The sequence below is a fragment of the Choristoneura fumiferana genome, chromosome 23 (assembly GCF_025370935.1).
Source record: "Choristoneura fumiferana chromosome 23, NRCan_CFum_1, whole genome shotgun sequence".
Lineage (NCBI taxonomy): Eukaryota > Metazoa > Arthropoda > Insecta > Lepidoptera > Tortricidae > Choristoneura > Choristoneura fumiferana.
Window position 1 is genome coordinate 2,520,319 of NC_133494.1, and position 16,667 is coordinate 2,536,985.

Genomic DNA, 16,667 nt, shown 5'->3' on the forward strand with positions numbered 1-16,667 from the left:
CTGTAATGAGCAATGACCATAAAACTTTTATTTCTCCCTTTTTAATTAGCTGGGTACCTATAGCTTTGTAGCTTTTTTTTCTGTACTAAAATAAATATATATCACGGAACAAATCAGACAATTGACATAGTTTCAGAATCTAACTTCGTGTTATGAGTAATCGGCAACGGATTACATCTCGACATAATATAAATACGTCCCACTGCTCGACACGGCCTCTCCCGTAAGACCGACAAAAGCGGAAAAGCCTAGGCCGCTAATTTGTATCGCTACGATGTTGATGGTGGCGACTGTACCTACGTCAAATTGAATTAAAGCGAACAAACCAATCAAGCCAAAAGCCCCCGGGCTATGATCAACTATATCTATCTACAATGTTATAGGTACACATAACATACCTGTGCTGTTTACCGAATAGTAGATGTGAAATATTATTGTATTGTACTGTAAAACTCTTTTTCACTTCTCATGCTCGTAAAGTTCGTGTTTATGCTGTATCTAGGCGACATAAAATTACTTTTATATTTCAAACAAATTATTTTATTCTTATTCTCTTCTTACTCTTTTCATGTTATACCTAGTAAAACTGCATTAACATTTCAAAACAGCAACACTTAACCCCTTATCAATTTGTCAACGAATGAGATCGCTGGAGCAATGGCCATTTCAGCCGCTCTTGGTAAATTAAGTTCAAACGGAAGTTTTCGTTCATCATTCTCAGGAATTCTGCCTTCATGGGAATCTATTTTTGCAGCTCGTCGTCGTCCGTTAACCGGTAAGCCGGTGGTTAGAGGCCTCATCCTCCGGATCTTGCCGGGATCAACAGGTCCAAGATCTGGTGGCTCCGGGAGATACAATGGAAAGGTTACTGGGTGATTCTGAGACAGCATTAGTTCAGGAGGCCAAAGTGTCTGCGGTGCAGCGTCCCTCGTCGAAGGTGTACTCCTTACCGGTTCAAGCTGTCTCCTAAAATTACTCAGTTCCGTCCGTTTTTCGGGAATAGATCTTTCCTTTTTAATTGAATCATATTTCGACACGTCGTTACCGTCTTCGTTATATGCGTATGAAAGCATCGACTTAAAGTTCTTGTTATCAGAACTTTTATCAGCATTATATATATTTCTTTTGCTAGAACTGTATTTCGATGTGCCTTTTTGTTCCTCATTGTACGTATAGTATTCAAGTATCGATTTGAAATTCATGCTGTTAATACTTTCTTTGGGATTATTCTCTCTCCGGATCACGTGATGCGTCTGAGGTTTAATTGTGGGGTTTTTTTGGTTTAAAAACCTGCGATTTATGTGTCCCGGCCTTTTTTTCTTAAATATTTCAAGTGGTACAGCTTGCGTAAAGAAATCGTCGACAATAATACTAGATGCACGAACTTTTACTGCGGTAGGTAGGAACACCTCCCTGAACACATATGGTATTTGCTTCATAATCAGTGCTTCTGCGAATACCGTGTGTCCGTAGGGGTAGCGGGGGTGCCGGAACTGAAAGCCTACATCGCCGTTATCAACATAATAGGACGGGTAATATTTGAAATAGTCTTTGTCATAATAGTAGCCTTTGTAGTCATATTGGTTAGGGAATTCTAGGGAGCTTGCATCGGATGGTAGTGATCCTTGGTTGGCGCCCTCGTCCTGTCTTTGCATGAGTAACGGGCGGGAATTATGCTGTCTTCCGTGGGGTTTTATTTGAATAGGTGGCGGGTGAGGTGTCTGCTGTCTTCGTCCTTGGATCAGAGGGACCTGGTCGGGGATTATGTTTATAACAGCTGGCTGGGACGGAGTCAATTCGCCGGTTGCTTTTATGGTCGCTATGCGTAGGGGCACTGCGCATGACACGCGTTTTGTGTACAGCAGCACAGCATCTGTTAATCAATTAAATATATATATAATGGGACACTTGACAATTGATCTAGTACCAACTTTTTCAATAAATGTAGTCTTAAGATCTAGAAGTAGGCCACCAGCTTTGTTATTTTGGATATTAAATATAAAATTCTTTATTCAACGAACTTTGTGCTTTATAAAGTACTAGCTTTTGCCAGCGACTCAGCGAAATATGTATAGTTTACGTCTCGTATTCTCAGACCTACTAAATGTTTAACTATGCACAAAGAATTTCAAACCGGTCAAGCCGTTTCGGAGGAGTTTTGTTACAAATACTGTGACACGAGAATGTTATATATTAGAAGAAGAGGTATTCAGCTGTTATTCTTACTGCTAATTTGTTCTTTATAAAGTACGCGTAGATTCACGATAAATAGCTCAAGCGATGAACAAGATCATTTTTATTTGTGAAATAAATAAACAAAACTTACGTACAAATACGCTCCAACCAATCGTAAAAAACATTCTAAATCCACAATTTCACACTGCGTCAAACATGTCCTCGATAGAGTTATATTTTTACAACTTTATACGAACTACGCGGGCGAATTGGTCAAGATAGAATTTGTAGTAGGTAAGTATAATATTAAGGAACAACCTCGCCCATATCTTCGAGTGGATTTCTAATTAACAATAAATAAATAAATAATAAATATCATCATTGGGACAAGCTTTAAGCCCAGCGGTTATTAGTTCGAGTTTTTATCCTAATACCGTGGGAACATCAGGATAAAAAGTAACCTACCTATGTGTTATTCCAGACGTCCAGCTACCCACACACCAAATTTCACGACTCTAAGCCCAGCGGTTGTTATTTAGAGATCTTATACCTATCCCGCGGGAATATAGGGTTAAAAAGTATCCTATGTTTCAGGTTATAAAATAACTTTTTGCCAAATTTCATCCAAATCCGTCCAGCCGTCTTAGCGTGAAGAAGTAACAAACATACTCACTCACTCACTCACTCACAAACTTTCACATTCATATTATTAGAAGGATAAGGGATTTCTACGAATACGAATACGAATATTTTTCCTCGAGTCTTGGATGTGTGTTTGGTGTTAGGCAGGAGGTATAAGTATTTAAAAATGTATCTATTTAACTATGGTTATGCGTTGCTTAGCATCCATAACACAAGCTTTGCTTGCTTTGGGCCTGTGCTTTGGGCCTAGGTCAATTGATATTTATTTATATTAAATAGACGACCAGATGGCCTAGTGATTAGAGAACCTGGCTACGATGCTTGAGGTCCCGGGTTCGATTACCGTGTCGGGGCAGATATTTGTATGAAAAATATGAATGTTTGTTCTCGGGTCTTGGATGTTTACTATGTATTTAAGTATGTATCTATCTATATAATTATATTTATCCGTTGCTTAGTACCCATAACACAAGCTTTGCTAAGCTTACTTTGGGACTAGGTCAATTGATGTGAATTGTCCCGTGATATTTATTTATTTATTTATTTATACCTATTGACCCGGATAACTCACGTCTTAAATCGAGTTTAGCTCGACATGTTTCGGGTTAATTCGTAGCCCTTCGTCTTACGACGACGGACTCGACGGGTCGGGGGTCTACGGATTAGCCCGAAACATGTCGAGCTAAACTCGATTTAAGACGTGAATTACCCGTTTCAATATATTTAATATGAGTGAGTCTCACGGTAGTTTCATGTTCAAAATCTTTATTTATTTTTATTTTGTACAGTCAACGTCATAAATAAGTGATCACTTTTCATCATGTCATGTTTGAAAAGCCATACGAAATTGTGTACCGACTGAAAGCGACAAGGTACAAAAGTGGTGACTTATTTATTTATTTATATATAACGCGACCAAGCCAAGTTTGCACCTCGCACTTAACAAATACAGTTAAAAAAAAATTCAACAAATAGGACCTTATTACGTTGTCAGTATTCCCAAAATCCGCACAATGCGTTTTCGCTCTTCCTCCATCAACCGCACAGCAAAGGAGTGGAGTTCCCTGCCTGGGACAGTTTTTTTTTTTTTTTTATTCGATTGGATGGCAAACGAGCAAGTGGGTCTCCTGATGGTAAGAGATCACCACCGCCCATAAACATCTGCAACACCAGGGGAATTGCAGACGCGTTGCCAACCTAGAGGTCTAAGATGGGATACCTCACGTGCCAGTAATTTCACCGGCTGTCTCACTCTCCACGCCGAAACACAACAGTGCAAGCACTGCTGCTTCACGGCAGGATTAGCGACCAAGATGGTGGTAGCAATCCGGGCGGACCTTGCACAAGGTCCTACCACCTGCAACCCTGCTGCTGTCCTGCTGCTGCCTGTGTTCCCTGAACACTACAATTTGGCTGCTTTCAAGTCTAGGATGAATGAGCATTTACTAGGCAAGCGTGCTCCATCGTAGGCCTCATCCTCGCTTTCCATCAGGCGTGATTGTGGCCAAACGCAAGTTTGTATAAAAAAAAAATAGGAGACGAAAATTTGTAAGACGAGTAACGGTGACAAAAAATAAACGCTGCTAATGGTAAAATTTTCGTCTCCTATTGAATTTCAAATTGTTGAACTGTTCTTGTTAAGTGCAAACTTAGCTTGGTCGTGTACGGTACGAATCATGTACGTGTGTAGGTACGAATCATGTTCTTTTTTAAACCCCTATGCAAAAAGAGAGGATTTTATAAGTTTGACCGCTATGTGTGTCTGTGTGTCTGTATGTCTGTGTGTTTGTGTGTGTGTCTGTCTGTCTCTCTGTGGCACCGTAGCTCTTAAAGCAGGTTTTCTAGCGATGGTTCTTAGACATGTTTTATCAGAATCGGTTTAGCCGTTTTTTAGGCATTGAACTTTGAAGTGACAAAGTCGGGGCTTTTCGAACTTTTTGTTGGTTAGAATATATTTTCATAAAAAAGTTCATAGAAATCGTTGATAAACAAACAAACAAAGAACTTCAAATTTATAATATCAATAATGAAAATGCAGGCCACCTGTGATTTGTTCAAGTCTTATCGATGGAAACGCATTTCGATTTAAATGCGTTCTATTAAAAACCGTTGCAGTTATTTAAAATACAAACGCTGCAGCTGAAAGGTTTTTAAAATATACCTTCAAAGTCAAAGTCAAAATATCTTTAAATTTAGGCTATAACAAGCACTTACGAATGTCAAAAAAAATCTACTTACCACCACTTGCTTTACTTACTTACTTATGTGCGCGTGTTGCAGCAGCCGCTGAGTCGCGTTGCTCCGAAGACGAAGGGCTACGGATTAGCCCGAAACATGTCGAGCTAAACTCGATTTAAGACGTGAGTTATCCGGGTCATTATATTTAATACTTACCACCAGTTCGGAAAAACCTCTGTTGAGAAGAATCCGGCAATAAAATCAACGAGTTATATTTTTTAAACAGATTTACAATATTATTAAATGATATCTCTCTCTACATCACAAGTATTTAACACAACTTTATTTTTAACACAGTAGGTTCGCTATTTGAAGGGATCGCTGATGCCGATAGGAATTATTTCCAAATATCCCTGTCCATGATATAATCATTAACTTTATAATACGCCTTAGATATTAATGTCTTCTTGACAATAGATCTGAATTTTGTATTCGTTTCATTTGTAATATTTTTTGGAATTTTATTATAAAAACTTCTTGATAGCCGTGGTGGCCTAGTGGTTTGACCTATCGCCTCTCAAGCAGAGGGTCGTGGGTTCAAACCCCGGCTCGCACCTCTGAGTTATTCGAAATTCATGTGCGAAATTACATTTGAAATTTACCACGAGCTTTACGGTGAAGGAAAACATCGTGACTAAACCTGCACAACCATGCGAAGTAGTTCAATGGTGTTTGTGACGTTCCCAATCTGCACTGAGCACGCGTGAGAGCTATGTGCCAAGCCCTCTCATTCTGAGAAGAGGCCTGTACCCAGCGTAAAATAAAGGGTAGGTACATTTTTTTTTGAAAACGCCCATTTGTCTATCTATCTATCTAATACCTTTAAAAGAGCAATTCTTGTCAATATATATATAAACAGAATCTTGGAAACGGCTCCAACGATTTCGATAAAATTTTGGTATGTAGGGGGTTTGCGGGGATGAAAAATCGATCCGGCTTGATCTTATCTCTGGGAAAACGCTTGGTACCGAGTTTTAGCCCAAGCGGAGCTCGGTCACCCGGATAATATTATTTTATCTGCAATAAACTCAATCGCAAAGTAAAAAAATCTTGTCACAATCACAAATGACTTATTACTTACAGTAGCAACTTATACATTACCAACTACAATTTTCATTCTTGGTGTAACATAAATCATATTTGTTGTGGAAAAAAAATAACATGGAAAGCCCATTAGTCGGCTGGCCTCCAACTCAGTGTTTTCTTTATTGTGGAGAAAAAATCTTTGGTTGGACTACATCTTTTGTGATTTGGGAATTACATAAAATAAAAATAATTAGGCGCCATTATACGTCCCACTGCTGGGCACAGGCCTCCTCTCAGAATGAGAGGGCGTGGGCCGTAGTTCCCACGCGAGCCCAGTGCGGATTGGGAACTTCACATATACTATTGAACATGTACCACACACACGATTTTTTAATTTACCATAAAGCTTGTAGTACAGTAGAGTTCATAAACTTGTGAGCAAAAATTTGATCATTAAAATATCAGAACACACTTCTACGCCGTTAACAATAGAGTGGTTGTGGTCACAATTCATACTAATCACTCCTCGCTTCGCTCGTCGTACCTATTATTTTTTTCGGCATAATCACGATATAAAGCTAGGAATATTGACGAAAGCATTGCTCTAATCGATCTGCCGTTTTGTTTCTTAGGCACATCGTGATATGCTTGGCCAACTTTTAGGCATATCATGAAATGGCGCCATTTCATGATATACCTAGGAATTTCGTGATCTGGCGGATTTTACGATCGGCCGCCGACAAAAAATGCGTGTTCATGGAGCTCTGCCACAACTGCCTCCTCAATCACAGAATTCAAATTCAAATTCAAATTCAAATGATTTATTCAGTAAATAGGCCGCAATGGGCACTTTTACACGTCATTTTTTAAACTACCAGCGCTTTCGGAAAGACCATCATTGCAAGAAAGAATGCGCCGCAAGAAACTTGGCAGAAAGTCATTTTTTCATAAAAATATAATTACAAATAAAAACTTAAAAACTAGGGCAACTGTTGTACCTATGGACGATTGTACCTAAGGACACTAGCAGTAAAAAAAAACTACAAACCATAGACTATTATCTTGAACACACCCGAATAGCATTTTTCTGGTATGGCAACATTAACTATCTGTCATTTTCGTATTTGTCAGTAGTATTGTCTTTTATGGCTGCGGAAAGTTTTCTACGTCAAAAGTAAGTTTTTATTCGTTTTTGAGGGTGTTTTTCTAAAGTTTTAAGCATAATGCTGCGTCTCTTCGTAGTTAATGAATAACTTCATGATTTGTTTCTTATTTTATGTAGTTATTGCTGCTCTCGGGCGACTTTTAACGGACTGACATTAGTTTAAATTGTAAAGTGTCGAATTTGTACCTGTGGACAAGTTTTTTATCGTACCTATGGACTGTCCACAGGTACAAAATCACAGTTTGAACCTGTAGACAGCTAAATATGAATTTATTTTTCTGTTTGATATCAGTTTCTCGTGCTAAAACCGGCCAAACGCGAAAAAAAGTATGTCCTGAAAGTTTAACCGAGGTCATTATGGAAGTAAAAAATGGATGTTCTCGTAGAAAAGTTGCTGAAAAATTCAATGTGCCTAAATCGAGTATTTTCAAGTATGATAAGTTAAATCGAAACAAAAATTTGGAAAATATGGATCTTTTAAAAAATTTAAGGAGGGTATTTGCTGAAGCAGAAGAGCAACAGCTACATGATTATTTAAAAGAAGCAGCATATTTGCACATGGGCTTAGATCAGAAACAAATACGGAATTTGTGGAGACATTGCCTTACGTTATGTGCATGGGATGCAAAAAATAGAATCCTAAAACAAGTTTACTTACATGCAGCATGTTAACTGCAATCATAAGAAATGTGTTTTAAAGTCTTACAAGAATAATGTTGACTCTGACGACGAATCTAGCTTTATATGTCAAAAATGTTATGTGTTAAATGATGGCTCAGATGATTCTATTAAAGATGTAGGCGATGTAGCTCCGACGATTCTGCTGAAGAGTTATACCGAGAATACTGCAATTCCAAATAACAAAAAATTTATTAGGAGATTCTGAATGTATTGCTATTTGTTTTGTTTTATTTTATTAAGATTTGGATGTTTAATTATTTTTCTGTAGTGTTTTTGTTGATTTTTTGTCCATAGGTACGGTCCCGTCCACAGGTACAATTTGTCGTCCATAGGTACAAACTGCACTTGTACCTATGGACAAAATGAGCATTTTAAAAAATATGCTTAGATCTCTATAGTTTTAGTAGATAATTAAAAACAAAATGGTGAATATGAAAGACTGTTTAATTAAGATGCTAAACAATAAATAGTTTTTTCAAAATTAATGACAATTTTTTTTAAAATATTTAAAATAGTCTAAAAATTGGAAAGTGTCCACAGGTACAACAGATGCCCCTATATTATACAATTAAAGAAAAAAAAATACAAAAAATAATAATAAAAGAAATACAGGGATGTATGGGGTCCCTTAGTTACAATACTAAACACTAACTATATCTAAACTATATCTACGTTCAGTGGAAGTGTAGAATGCTTCCACCGTCATAAATTTTAAAATAATAATAACAATAATTTGGTTCTGAAATATACATTTCAGGTCAAGTAACCATTAAGCTTTTGGATTTGAAGGCAAGTTCACGTCTGCCGCCCCCAAAGTTAGCTCCTAGAGAGACCTATCTATCACCACCACACTACGCTGACGCGTTTCGAACTCTACCAGAGCTCATCTTTGGAGGAACACAATCGTTCACCGTGCTACTAGATGTTTGGACAAAGTAATTGTTTTAGTTCATTCCACAAACTAACGCCTGATTCAATAAATTGTCTATGTTACAGACATTATACTCTGTAATTTTCTTATTCGCTCCTATAGAACCACAAACAGCTGAGGGACTATAGAATACCACTCGTTACATAGATAGGTACTCTAAAATAAGAAGGAAAGTAGCATTCGTAGAACCTGGAAACTTTTTAATTAACCGAATACCGACCGAGTGGAGCGGATTCTTTCGTTAAACTTCATCAAGGAGATATTTTAATCTTTTTCTTTTTTAATGAACTGCCAGATAAATTAGGACACTTAGGGTACGCGTCCATGAAAGAGGAACGAAGCGGAGCGAATGATGTGTGATATCTGTATAATATACGTCCAACTACGGGGCACAGCACAGGTCTCAGAATGAGAAGGCTTGGGCTGTAATTCCCACGCGGACTCGGTGCGGATTCGGAACTGCACACACCCAAGTAGCGTGCAGGTGTCCTCACGATATTTTCCTTCACTGTAAAACTCAAATGTGGTTCAAATGTGATTTCGCTCATGAATTCTGAAAAACTCAGAGGTGCGAGAGCCGGAGTCGAACCCACGATCCTCAGCTTGAGAGGCCACAGGTCAAACCATGGCTTATTTTATTTAGTAGGTAACTAATGATTTGTATCATTGTACTTACACTGCAAAGCAAAATCAACGGGTCAGTTTTCATACAACTTTCCGTCCGCTATCCCTTATTTTGACCATGCCAAATTTAAGGGGTTTTTGACATTTTATAGAAAAAATACAATTGATTGATGGTAGCATTCACCAATCATGCATGAAAATTGAAAAAAAGTAAACTGTGTATTTTGAATTTGCATGTATTCGTCGCGTGCTAGGACCTAAAGAGGCCGAGTTTCAATTTCGAACTTACTTCACCGCTTTTCCACATTATTTCCACAATTACTACACACGTAGACAGCAAACAACCGATAACCCACACATAAAACACACCGGCCACTTGCGTCAGTGTTATAGCGCACCCTGATTCACAACTGTAGCTATTACTTACGGCATTTTTATTAGCACTCTCAGCTTTGGCCACAACCGTTATACCAATTGCTTCTTTATACAAGTGCTTACAAATACCAGCTTCAAATAATCTTTGAATTACTTTTTGAATACTAATTACGAACGGACTATCTTTCCGGATCAACATTTCTTGGTATACTGTTACTATATTTTGTGTTGCTCTTAGGACCCGCGCTTCGTCATTAACAGCCGTTGCAGCTTGGAGGGTGTAGAAATATTCGTCTAAAATTGCTGTTAACCCGTTCAAAGCAAGAGTTTTATCGGCGCAATCATAAAAGCCATCACAATCTTTAGATGTATTAGCAAACGCTAAATAATTCTTCTCCTGTAGGAACCACTTGTGAGTGGGACTCAAGTAAGGAACTCGACCCGAGCTGAAGACTTCATCGTAAGTCTTAAACATAACTGCAGGTCTGTCTATTGTTAGAAAACTGTACAACTGAATGTTCATATAAGATGCCAGATAAATGCTCAATATTAAGTAGAAAATGTCCAATATTTTGTGTTTCAGTGATGTCGGTTTAACTAGCGAGGCTGCGCCAATAAGAGCGCCCCAACTGTAAAATACGATGTCTTTCAGAGACGGTTTTGTGCAGTCGTATTTGCGAATCAAATAAGAGAGGCTGCAGTAGCTTATGTAAAAGATGAAAAATAAATACATGCCGTGAAGTTGGTGCACCAGTTTGGTCCAAGATCTACTAGACCTATGGGCTGCATATATCCATATAACTGCTTGTCTAGTGTAAATGCCTGAATACGAAACCAGGTCTCCATAAATATTGTACAGACCTCCGGCGCAAAGTTCTAAGCTTCCATTTCTAATAACCTTAACGTATTCTACATCCGTGAATGGATTTTCTTCTGCTCTGCGTAAGTATCGCCATTCTATTGATGCATTGAATCTGTTTGCGATTATTTTAATTATTTCTACATCTGAACCTTCTATTTCGGTTATCAGATCGTAATTGTTTAATTTATCTTTATTCGGTATTTTAGAAAATGGATACATTGTGGCCATGCCGACTTTGAAGGGGCATTTTTTGATATCGATTTTTACTTCATCCGGAAATACGACTTTAGTTTTCAAAGAGCTGTTACTGCAAGAATTTATTTGAGTTGGTTTTATTTTATCTGCCAGCTTACATTTAACTTCGTCTACTACGGGTAAAAAAGTCTCTATACTATGATTTCGTCCTGTAGGGTCCCGTATAATAAACGTTATGTCACGTTTTATATATTTATGACCAAATCTCTGTAACAATTCAAAAGATTCTTCTGTATAATCTGAAATAATGATGATATATTTCACCTTCTTGTCGACGCCATGAATATCAAAGTCGGTAAGCTTTTTACAGTTGTCAAAATGAACTATGACAATAACGTTTTCGTTGTATGCACCATAAGTTTGATTGCCTGTATAATTATTCTGATCCTGGATAGTTATAGGTAGATCACGGTTTGCAAATGCCTTGGTAATTTTATTGAAAAACGCCTCATCTTTGTCATCTTTCTTGTTCTCTAGAATTAGTATTGTTGGTGAAAATATAACTGTTTTTTGAGTAAGATCCACCACGCAGTTTAATAAAGATGCATCACTGAATGGATTATTTAAATCATTTAACTCAATTTGATTGCTAGTCAAATTCTCCAAGGCGCACCCGTATTTTAATAATAACAAATAAGCAAGAACCAGATTTCTACTGTTGTCCCACATGTCTGTCCATTGGAAATTATGGTAAGTTATGACTATTCCGAAACGTATATTAAGCTTTTATATTTCGTAACTGTTAAGGAGAGCGTAAAGTTGAATTTACTTAATGTCTTTTCAGTAAATCGCATCGCGAGCGTTTTACTCAGACGTTTTAAGTTATTTCAAATTACAGGGTACGTGGCGAACAAATGGACGTTCACACTAAACGTCTCTTGATACGGAAAGCTTTTAAATGTACAAGACTTTACTTTTAAGTTTCATCGTTGTTACAAACTACATTAAGTATAACGTTTGTAATAAGTATGACTTATAGGGGATTGTGGAACGAATTTAAATTGAGTTGTCACAAATATTTATGTTTTTGCCCAAAATTACCGTTTATAGACGGATGCCATAATTAAAAAAATGTGATTCGAAGCCCATTATAATGTGTTATGAATTGAATTCATCTAAGATTCAAAAGTGTAGGTAACTAAATTGAAATGGGACAGCGAAAATAGATATTTTTATCTATGTAAAATTCCATTTCATTATTACGATACCCAAGCAATAAAGCTGTTGAACTACAACTTATAATTATAACCTATCTCACTTGTACGTGGGTTTCCAGTTTTAAACATTTCGACACTAGTTAACTCAGAGTTAAAAGTTAACATTGGTTAGGGCAAGCCCGCCTAAGCTATTAATACGGCAGGCAAGCAATTAGCAAGGTGAAACTTTCTATTTCATTGATATGGACCTGCACAAAGTAAAACATGCATAGGTAGAAAGGTATTATAAATTTTGAAATTGTTATTCCTCCTGAGTCCTAAATTTTTAACAAATGTAACACTTAAGATCTAGTGGCTTATCAATGAGCCACTAGGTATCTTTTTTCTTTTGGATACTATTACGTTTTTCATCATCATCACCATCATACCAGCATAAGTCCCACTGCTGGACACAGGTCTCCTCTCAGAATGAGAGGGCTTGGAGCGTAGTTCCCACGCGGGCCTAGGGCGGAGTGGAGTGCGGAATATATAAAAAGTACGACGTCTTCGTCGTGCTTCTGCAATTTAATACTTATAAACGGAACATGCACCAAAATCAAGGTTCTGATAGCGTGGCATCCATAACCATACTAATATTATAAATACGAAAGTGTGTGTGTTTGTATGTTTGTCCGTCTTTCACGTCGAAACGGAGGGACGTATCGACGTGATTTTTTGGCATAGAGATAGTTTATAGGCCAGAGAGTGACATAAGCTACTTTTTATCTCGGAAAAATGCATAGTTCCCGAGGGAACAGCGCGCGATAACCGAATTCCACGCGGGTGAAACCGCGGGCAAAAGCTAGTGTTTAAACTAAATAAATACTTTAAATAAAACAAAATAAATAAATAAAACATTTAATATTTATTTACAGCAGGAGTACGTAGCACTTATTATATTTTTGGTAGGACCACTTGACTAATTCTTAATCGTTGGATATAAAATTAAAAAATCTAAGGGCCGTTTTATTCGAACAAATTTAAAGTTGTTTTGAATTTAAATGAGATTGCTTGTGGATTTATTCAAAGTTTTTTTTTAAGCTTTACATAAACATATTATTTTCTGCGAGGCAAAATTCCAATTACAAAACGATAAATGAGATTTCCTTGGACATTAAAAGGGTAGACATTAAGGGTTGTAATAAGTACGCGCCGTAATTAAGGGCTACGACATGGGTTTTAGCAATTAAGACCCAAATATAATTATGGCTATCTCAATAAAAACATTAGATATCATTTGACTATTTTCGTTTATGACGAAATAATCGCCTATTTTCCGTTCATGTAAGTAGTTCATATTCATAATTTGTTTACAACTGAAATAGCCGTTTTGCTGGTTCGCTTTATAAAAATTCTATGTTTATTTACGACACCTGAAGAATTAATTATTAGGTGTCGCAAGGTTTTCAACCAGGCAGCGCACGTGTTAAACTTGAATCAATAGCCGCGTATCTATCTACTATAGAGGCAGCCTCGGGCCGAGCGGCTGCCTCGCTCCGAGGCCGAGCAAGTGGAGGCGCTGCCTCAGCGACACGAGGCAAATCCGTCGCCGCGAGCCGATCCACTGTCGATTTATTTGCCGTGCTCAAAGGAGCCTCAGTCCGAGCAGTGCATTTGATGGAGACGGAATAAACTGGCTCGCACGTTATGGATCATAATGAGGTCTGTCGCCTCGGTTTGATTAGCAACGTGCCTCGAGCCCATGCCTCAGAGCGAGCAGCCTCAAACTGAGTCGGTTTGCTTCAAGTCGAGGCAGCTCGATCTGAGGCTGCTCTAATGGATACGCGGTTAAAGTTTCCTTGGCATTGGCAATCACAAAAAAAATCCAAAACAACACCGACCCTTATTGACTAGCATCAGGTATCACTTTGGTACTGGGTTTAATCCTCCTTGTCACCCCAAATACTGTCGCCGTTGACTTCAGTGGTGGCTGGAGCGAGGTATTTCTGGATGGCTGGGAGCTTGTAGACGTAGACAGAGAGGATAGAGCCGGCGCAGGCGCCGATCCAGTAGACCACGGCGTGCTCGAGCAGCGTGTGACCGTCGCAGCCAGCCTTCAAAGATGTGGCAAGAACCGGGTTGAAGTAACCTCCGGAGTAGTCGAAGGCTGCAAAGAGAAAGATCAGTTGAAGTGGTAGGGAATCCTTGGCGTAGGTAGTAACTAAAATACATGGTGTAAATCAATCCGGAATATTTTAATTTGTGCCTTTGGCTCGTTTGACTAAATCTCCCAGTTAAAGTAAAGGATGGATGGTTAATTCTTCATCATTCTCCAGTATCTGGCCAAGCGTGGGCATACAAGCCGCGCGAAGTATTCACGATATTTACGGCAAACATGTTCTGGTCTGTATTTAAGTACTTTGCCCTAGTCAATTTTTTTTAATACAATAATATTGATGGCGGCATATTGATGGGATGAAATATTGGTCGCGGTTTAAAATGTAGCGTTAAAGACGTGGCATAAGTAATCTTCATTGAAAATTACAAGTTAAACATCTTTGTACATACGCACGTTCATTCGGATTTAGTCAAATGCTTGATTCATTTTAATACCAATACAAAAATGATTGGGTAAAATAGGTACCCTTAAAGAGGGAAACATAACTCATTAAATATCTAAGGAGCGTATAAAAAGTCTTCCGAACTCATATATTGTGCATACTTATCTATGTGATGATGAAACTAGCAACGAATTCTAATACGAATGGCGTTCAATGTCTGTATGCTTATATGTACTTATATAGTACGGTTAAGTCAACAAGGCACATGGTAAAAAGTTCAAATATATCATTAAAAATGTGATATGGGCTTTATTGGATTATACGAGGTTTATGCCATTATTGTTTCTTCCTATTCGCGATTCTGCACAAAATAAATTCCACCACCTGAATTTGATCACATGCGTAATGCTTCACAGTCATTATTTCTACGCAGTCTTGTTTCTTCCTATTCGCGATTCTGGACAATATGAATTCCACACAACTGAATTTAATCACATACGTAATGATATTCAGTCATTATTTCTACGCAATCTTGTTTCTTCCTATTCGCGATTCTGCACATATGAATTCCACACAACTTAATTTACTCACATGCGTTATACTTCACGATACTATCTTTATCTTTTATTCTATCTATTTTCTATGATATCTTGTTTCTTCCTAGTCGCGTTTATAATAAAAAAAAAAAAAAACAGACTGCGTGAGTCGCTTTTCCCGCGGTAAAAATTATCATGGTCGCGAGCTTTAAGTTATGTGAACGAAGACCACCATGAGACGAAGCTTCCGAAGGCAGCAGCAGCCTAAATAAAATAATAATAATAAACAGGGACGATTGAAATTAAAAAAAAAAATTTTTTTTCTCCGCCCCAATTTGTCCGGGTTCGATTCCCGGTTATGTATGAGATTTTTAAAAAAATAATTACAGAATCGTGAAGTATAACGCATGTGATTAAATTCAGTTGTGTGGAATTCATATTGTGCAGAATCGCGAATAGGAAGAAACAGATTGCGTAGAAATAATGACTGAATATCATTACGTATGTGATTAAATTCAGTTGTGTGGAATTCATATTGTGCAGAATCGCGAATAAGAAGAAACAAGATTGCGTAGAAATAATGACTGTGAAGCATTACGCATGTGATCAAATTCAGGTGAGTGGAATTTATTTGTGCAGAATCGCGAATAGGAAGAAACAATAATGGCATAAACCTCGTATAATCCGCTTTATATTGTCTATTCATAAGGGACAAACCTAAGAGCAAAATTGATAGCCCAATTTTTATGAACTGAGAACAATTTTCCTGCTACTCGACTGTGACCGGCGACCGCGACTCACGACCGCGACCGCCTTATTGTCTGATGCGCGGCGCTCACGATTGCATTTACTATCTCTTTTTACCCTCATCCTAAACCGTGTGATAGAAAGAAGTGGTGAAAACGATTCTGATTCCGAGTGCGTTAGACAATAAGGACTTGGATCGCGTTACCTACTGACTGCTTAGCAGGTATGAATAAATATGAAGCACTGACGGATGCAAGCGACCGCCGCGTCGCGCGACTAAGTTCATACTAAGTAGCGGGTCGCGGTCGTGTGTCGCGGTTGCCGGCATAGGAATGATACCGCTGCTGTCACACTTACACTCCGCGTGCTGTGGTGAGGTGACAGAGTAGCAAGAAAACTGCTTTCAGTTCAAGGACAGGGACTCCGCAAATAAAACGCCTTATCGCGCGTTTCCCTACTATTCTTTTGTCATTGTTTCTTCTATGTGCCTTATAAACCGCCGTACTGCACGACATGAAGCGTGACCAACATGCATTTACTATTTACAATTAAAGCATGAAGATGGCGTTAGTGGACATTTAATTTTGTAAAACAATGTACCTTTTTCCTAAATGCACTTTGCAAAAGATGGACACGCTTAGGTCCGCATTGGCACTTAAATTGTCCTGATAGCGGTAGACGAATACCGTGTGCCTAGTCAGGACACCTGCAAT

General features: G+C 38.1%; 2 protein-coding genes across 3 annotated transcripts; both read right to left on the reverse strand.

Annotated features, from left to right (window-relative positions):
• Window positions 1-272: 272 nt before the first annotated feature.
• Window positions 273-2,447, reverse strand: LOC141440878 (uncharacterized). Of its 2 annotated transcripts, none has more exons than XM_074105459.1 (2): window positions 2,331-2,447; window positions 273-1,873 (listed from the first exon to the last, which is right to left on the reverse strand). In XM_074105459.1, exon 2 carries the CDS (start codon window positions 1,653-1,655, stop codon window positions 615-617), a length of 1,041 nt encoding a protein of 346 aa, XP_073961560.1. In that variant the 5' UTR covers window positions 1,656-1,873; window positions 2,331-2,447; the 3' UTR covers window positions 273-614. The 2 variants fall into 2 exon arrangements, with proteins under 2 accessions (XP_073961560.1, XP_073961559.1); XM_074105458.1 differs by having other exon boundaries at window positions 2,327-2,447.
• A 7,285-nt stretch (window positions 2,448-9,732) lies between these two features.
• On the reverse strand, window positions 9,733-11,982 carry LOC141441185 (uncharacterized). Its single transcript, XM_074105861.1, has one exon. It carries the CDS (start codon window positions 11,641-11,643, stop codon window positions 9,733-9,735), a length of 1,911 nt encoding a protein of 636 aa, XP_073961962.1. The 5' UTR covers window positions 11,644-11,982.
• Between the last annotated feature and the right edge of the window lie 4,685 nt (window positions 11,983-16,667).

What these genes read in the sequence shown, in the direction of transcription:
- LOC141440878 (XM_074105458.1), bottom strand. Translation starts at nt 2,360, where the DNA reads ATGTTTTTTACGATTGGTTGGAGCGTATTTGTAC. An exon ending in TGGTTGGAGCGTATTTGTAC is followed by an intron (nt 1,874 to 2,326) that starts GTAAGTTTTGTT and finishes ATTGATTAACAG; the next exon opens with ATGCTGTGCTGCTGTACACA.
- LOC141441185 (XM_074105861.1), bottom strand. Translation starts at nt 11,643, where the DNA reads ATGTGGGACAACAGTAGAAATCTGGTTCTTGCTTATTTGTTATTATTA.